The sequence below is a fragment of the Grammomys surdaster genome, unplaced genomic scaffold (assembly GCF_004785775.1).
Source record: "Grammomys surdaster isolate TR1022 unplaced genomic scaffold, NIH_TR_1.0 1019, whole genome shotgun sequence".
Taxonomy (NCBI): Eukaryota; Metazoa; Chordata; class Mammalia; order Rodentia; family Muridae; genus Grammomys; species Grammomys surdaster.
This window is the reverse complement of record NW_021605438.1, coordinates 1,018,521-1,024,883: the sequence shown is the minus strand read 5'-3', so window position 1 is coordinate 1,024,883 and position 6,363 is coordinate 1,018,521. Positions and strand designations below refer to the sequence as shown.

The 6,363-nt window shown below is 41.0% G+C and overlaps 1 protein-coding gene across 1 annotated transcript in view; it reads right to left on the bottom strand.

Annotated features, from left to right (window-relative positions):
• Myocd (myocardin) overlaps nt 1-6,363 on the bottom strand; it is a 66,636-nt gene that overhangs the window by 55,222 nt on the left and 5,051 nt on the right. The window contains exon 2 of the mRNA XM_028783158.1: nt 335-433. Within this exon, the coding sequence (XP_028638991.1) occupies nt 335-433 (99 nt within the window). The remainder of the gene's footprint in view (nt 1-334; nt 434-6,363) is intronic.

The window sequence follows — 6,363 nt, the reverse complement described above, 5'->3', positions numbered from 1 at the left end:
AGGCAGAGAGAGAGAGAGAGAGAGAGAGAGAGAGAGAGAGAGAGAGAGAGAGAGAGAGAGAGAGAGAGAGAGAGAAACACTTGGTACTTCTAGAAAAACCAGTTTCGAAAGTAGAAACTGGTGCCCACCATAAAACTGAGTTTATCCCAAGAGTAAATCTACCATATTGGAATCTTAGGAATAAAGACACATTCTCGGTCTAGATTTCTGCAAATACAGATTCCGAGGGATCTTGGGTGAGAGATACACCGACTTAGACTAACTGATCTCTAAGCACTTTCTGTCTCCCAGATATCACGATGCTGACCAATGAGGAAGAGCTGTGGGTACTCACGTGGTATTAAGCCTTGGTTAGCCAGCTGCTCCTGGGTCCTTCTCTGTTGAAGCCGTAACTGTAAGACTTGGAAAAGGAAGCACAAGCTTGTGAGTTGAGCTGGAAGGAATACGGTCACATGCTTTCATCATACTGTCCTAGCCCTTCTGGTTTAGTGTCCAGAATGGCTTTGGAGGCTATTGTGAAGTACACTCTCATATCCGTGGCAGTCAAAGAGAAGCATGAGAGGAACAGGATGCTGCTGCGAATCTACAGAAGTTAGAATGCCGGCCTCCTTTGACGCGACTGTTATTTCCCCAACATGGTTTTTCCCTCTCTCTCCTTCACTTTAGGCGCTCTGTGCTATTTGGGTGGCAGCCCATGATGTAAAAGGGGAGACAAAGTAGAGAAAACATCAGCCGTGAAAACCCATTAGAACCCAGATCACATCTCTACCCCTTAATGGATGTGCACCTGGGCACGATGCTTGATCTTCCGGATCTTCAGATTTCCCATTTGTTATAGGAGTCACACCTACCTATCCGAGTTAATATAAAGCCTGCTAAAATAAATGTGTGCATACAGCTTAGCAGAGTGCCTGTCAGCAACGCCACCATTAGATGCTAGTACTAAGGGAATCGGGAATTCTTATGGAAATTTAAAGGTTATTGGAATTACGATCCTCTTAAGGGAAAAAAAAGCACTGTAAATTACCCAAACATTATATTATGTACATGCATTAGATATCTATAACGCAAAGATTATGCATAAAGCACATACCTGTAACTGTTAACATTGAATAGTATGAGACTGTTAAATTTTGAGTAGAATATTTACGATTTTCTCCACTCTCTCCCCCAAACACATTCTGCCTTTGGAAATTCAGCTTTCCCCTCATGAATAGTCTATTTTCTCAGGAAGATTCTGGTTTTCCATTATGGTCCTTGGCTTAAGTTGTTGGGAATAAGTTCTCATCACTATGATAAATACCTGACAAACACCCTACGGAGAGGAAGGGCTTGTTTTGGCTTGAACATTCAGAGGTTACATCAATAGTAAACACAAAAACAATTAAAGCAGTAATTAAAAATTACTCGATAATTAAAAAAGCACACATACACACAGCATACACTTACACACACATACACCATACATGAATACACACATACCACACACACATACATACATACCACATACACATACATCATGACATATGTGTGCACACACATATACACACACACATACCATATATACACACACATCACACGTGCACGTACACACATACCAAACACATACACATGCACACACACATCCTAATGCATGCATACTCATTCCACATAGACATACACACACACACACACACATACACACACACACACACACACACACACACACACCCTGAAAAATAGCAAGTATTAAGCATATTGCAGAGGGGACCAGAGCTTGGACAAATGACTTGACTTCAGGTTCCTACTCTGGAGGCTTAGGCTTGAAGGTGGCCATAGTGTGAAAGTGACAGTTACAGACAACTAAAACTCCAGAAGCAAATCAAAGTGCAGACTTCCGGTCAGAGGCATGAGGGGGTGGTGGCCTACTAAGTGCTGCTGATGGCCAGGGTGAGATGGGGAAATCAAGCAAGAGAACTGTAAGAGCAAGGGTCATGGTGGGGCCCTAGATCCTGAGAGCCCCTATCCCCAGTTTCACACTGATTTCCGTGGCTTCAATGGAACAGACTCTCCACATATGGGCAAGAGTCAGTTTCTTGCCTTTCTGTGGAATAGTTGTCTGCTACAATTAAATGCAGAAAAATCTGCATTTCCAGAGGATTGTGACAGATGTCAGGGTTATATAGTATATGGCTTGTTCAGTGTCTGAGGAACCACTTAAGATTACTCTATACACAAAGAAACAAGTCATTTTAACCAATGCTAGGTAGAGAAGGCAAAATAAAATAAATCCAGATACTGATATGGGGATGACCTTAGTGTTGGGATTCCGACACAAGGCTTTTAAAGGGGTGATTTTTAACCATTCAATAAAGTTAAGGAAGCAGTGGTCAAAATGAATAAAAGAATGTGTGAGATGAGCCACAATCTACAACATAAGAAGAAACAAAGATCAGCAAATACCAAAGGGCTCAGAAAACTCTGCAGGCACACCAAACTGAAGGAGGAAAGAGATGGGATTAAGTGGCGAATTTTCAGGGGCCTATCCAAATATCTGAGGAATCTGGAGTGCCAAAGGATGAGCAGCAGAAGAAAGGAAAGGAAGGCAGCTCATCTAGGGAGGCAATGTCAACTTAAATAGCCACAGGCTTCTCATCAGAACCCCAGAGAGATGGAGCAGAAAGCACCCTGCAGGAAGGGAGGTGGAATGAGTGATTTCCAAGAAAGGAAAATGATGTCATCAGCTGCTAGCTCATGTCCCTTCAAGAACTGATTATGGAAATTAATGCTGGAAAGAAACCTAGATATTCAGAGTAAGAATATTAGAAGCACTAGGTGATCTAGATAAACCTTTCAGATTTACCCCTTCCTTATTCATTTGAAAAACATATGACACGAGAAAGACCAAGCACTTCCCGGTGGGGTTCCCAAGGCACATGGAAGCCATGCAGACCAGCTGTAGTAGATCATCTGTGCTCTCTTTTGAGTCTTGATCTTCCCATAAAGGTCCTCAGGGTCTGGGTCAGGTCTGTGGCCTGAGTGCTTCGGAAGAGGTAGGTAGTTAGAAAGTAGAGCCTAGTAAGGAAGTTAGAGCACTGGGAGTGTGACCTTGGATGAAACATTGAGCCTCTGGTCCCTTCTGTGTCTTTTGCTTTCTGTTGTTTGAGATGTGCTTCTCACCTGCCACATTCTCCTGTCGTGCTATGCTACCTCACTACGGGGGCCAATGGATCATGCAGGGTCTAGGAAGAGAAGAGATAGACTCCAGCAAATTGTCTTCTGACCTCCACACACATACAAGACAAATAAAGAGCTCACCCCTCCATTTCCACATACATACAAGACAAATAAATATAACTAAAACATTTTTAAATATGGCGTTTTGGAATTATAAAATGGACAGTTATTAGTAAGACATAGCAACATGAATGTATTGTCTCACAACATTTGATTATGCTAGGTGAAAAAAAAAAACCCAGCAGCTCAGAGGAGTTGAACGGTGTATGTGATCTTATCTGATGACGTACATCTTGAATTAGTTGCAGAGTACTCCCCTCAAGGACTGCATGACACTCTTTTGAAGTGCATGTGGTATATTACAGAGCCACCCTGGGCAAGAAGCCCCATCAACCTCTGAAGGGTTTAGCTCACTCAGTGTGTGCTCTCTGCTCAGACTGGAATTAATTAGCGATCAGGAGCAATATGTTACTAAGGATAATATTTGACCATACACTTTAAATAATTCACAGGCCAAAGGGAGAAAAATATCAAGGAAGATTAAAAGTATTTGGTTCTGAATAACAATCAGTAGAGGATGTAATTTATGAAAAATAACAACCACCGTGGTCAGGGGGAAACTCTGCCTGATATGGTCCTGTGGGAAAAGAAGAAGGTCTGGAGGTCAGTGACCTACGATTCTACCCTAAGAAGATAAAACAAGGAGACTGCCCCAAATAATACAATAATATTAGAGATTAAAGGAGTGTGGTGGTTTGAATGAAAGTGGCCCCATAGGCTCAGATATTTGATTGGAAAGAATTAGGAGGCACTGCCTTGGAGGAGGGGAGTCACTGGAAGTGGGCTTTGAGGTTTTCAAAAGTCCATATCACAGCCAGTCTCTCTGTTTCTGTCTCTATCTCTGTCTCTGTCTCTCTCCTTCTCTCCCTCCTACCCCACCCCACCCTATGCCCTTCCCCCCGCACCCCATTTTCCCTGTGGATCAGGAAGTAAAGTTCCCAGCTACTGTTTAGCACCCTGTCTGCCTGCTTCCATGCTCTTTGCCATGGTGACAATGGTCTAATTAATCCTCTGAAACTAAGCAAGCCCTGCAATTAAGTGCTTTTCTTACAGAAGAGTTTCCTTGGACATGGCCTCTCTTCCCTGCAATAGAACAATGGCCAAGACAAGCAGAAATCTTTAAAAGAGAAAACAGATACATAGTAAAGAAACCTAGCAAAGCTAACAGCAGCTTCCAAGAACTAACTTCTAGCTACACTGGTGAAGAAAACGTAAGCCAGGTAAAATGGATCTATAATGTTAGAAATAAGAAGTGCAATTAACTACATATCATAGACATTAGAAAGATAATAAGAGACTGTCATTAAAGATTTATGCTAGTAATTTTAGCAATTCAAGGACATAGACAAATTTCTTGAAAACTACAGCTTATTAAAACTGATATAAACAAAAATTCTGAATAACATTTTTTAAAAATAAATCACATTGGTTATCAAAAACTTTACCCACTCTGCATACTGAAAAACACCTCTAGGCCTACAGAATTTTGATGGTGATTTTTTCTCGAGTATTACTATAGAATGCATTATTTGAGGGGCTGGAGAGATAGCTTTGTAACTAAGAACACTTACTGCTCTTGTAGGACCCCTGGATTTGATTCGCAGAACAATATGGTGGCCTACACCATCTCTAACTCTAGTTCCTGGAGATATGATGCCTTCCTCCTCTGACATGCATATGGCACACACACACACACACACACACACACACACACACACACAGACACACACACACACACACACCACAAATAAGCTAAATAGGAAATACGTTTTTAATGACTAGATTATTTTCCAAGTTATCCATCAGATAACCTCTACATTCTAGTTATTCCTGAAACAAGAAATAAGAGCACTTCCTGTCTTGTAGGGTCCCAGGGTTTCAATTATTTTCTCTTTTAACATCATGGATTTTAACCTAACTCAGAAGACTACTGAGTGCTCTTGGTTAAGATCAACATGTTTGAAGGCTGTTTCAGTTTTCTAAACATTAAGCTATTCTGACTGGGATTGAGTTCAGTGAAGACAACAGACTGGAAACAGAAGAGAAAAATCTAGAAAAGGAAGCAGCAGAAGTCAGTGGCCTGAAGGAGAGAAATATGGTTTACTCTCTAAAGACTGATAGTATGAGGTCCTTTGAGATCCTGCAGGAACTTGGGGGTTCCTTGACAGAAGAAACTAGAACAGCATATACACTTTTAACTTGGGTATGGAGCATGGTGCACATCAGATTCTCAAACAGAGCAAAGGCTTCCATACTTTAAAAGCACTAATGCAGAAATCTGAAAAATCAAGAATTCTGAGAATGTGCATTAGAGTTATCATGGAGTTGACAAAGTGATTTGAAAAGCGTAGTGAGCTTAATTTTAGACAATCCGAGTTTTGGAGGTCCCTGAAAATCATAAACATGGCACCACCTTACTGCCACTTACAGAGCTTGAGAAAGTTCAGAGGTCAAGGCTAGGACACTGACTCTGGGTATTATCTTGGAATAGGCTGCAACATAAACCTTTTAGTTGAATTCCTAAAGTAATAGGGATAGATTACCCAAGGAAAGAGATAATAAAAAGAAAATAGTGATAAACGTGTATTGTAAACAAAAGATACTTTCAAACAAAGCCCAGAGTAAAAGTTGACTCTATGCATCTGTTACAATATGCAACATTGTGACAGTTGACACCCCATTTGCAAAATAATTTGCATGTTTTTTAAATCATTCATGAAGACTGGAATCATTGACAGATTAAAACAATATTTGATTGCCTACTGTGTGGCAGGTACTAGTTACTGTTAGCACACAGTGAATAAGACAGGCAGTTGCTGGTTTCATGGCTTGAACACACTAGTTAGAGAGATATACTCAATTTCCCTGAATACATTATTTTATCCCCGACCCTTTTCTTTTGCTTTTAGTATTGTGCTTATTTTGAAGTATTCTTCCTCGAAGAGTTTGGCTTTGAAGAGTTCTATAAATGCTCTGAAACTACGAAGTTGCTTGTGTGTGTGTGTGTGTGTGTGTGTGTGTGTGTGTGAGTGTGAGAGAGAGAGAGAGAGAGAGAGAGAGAGAGAGAGAGAGAGAGAGAGAGAGAGA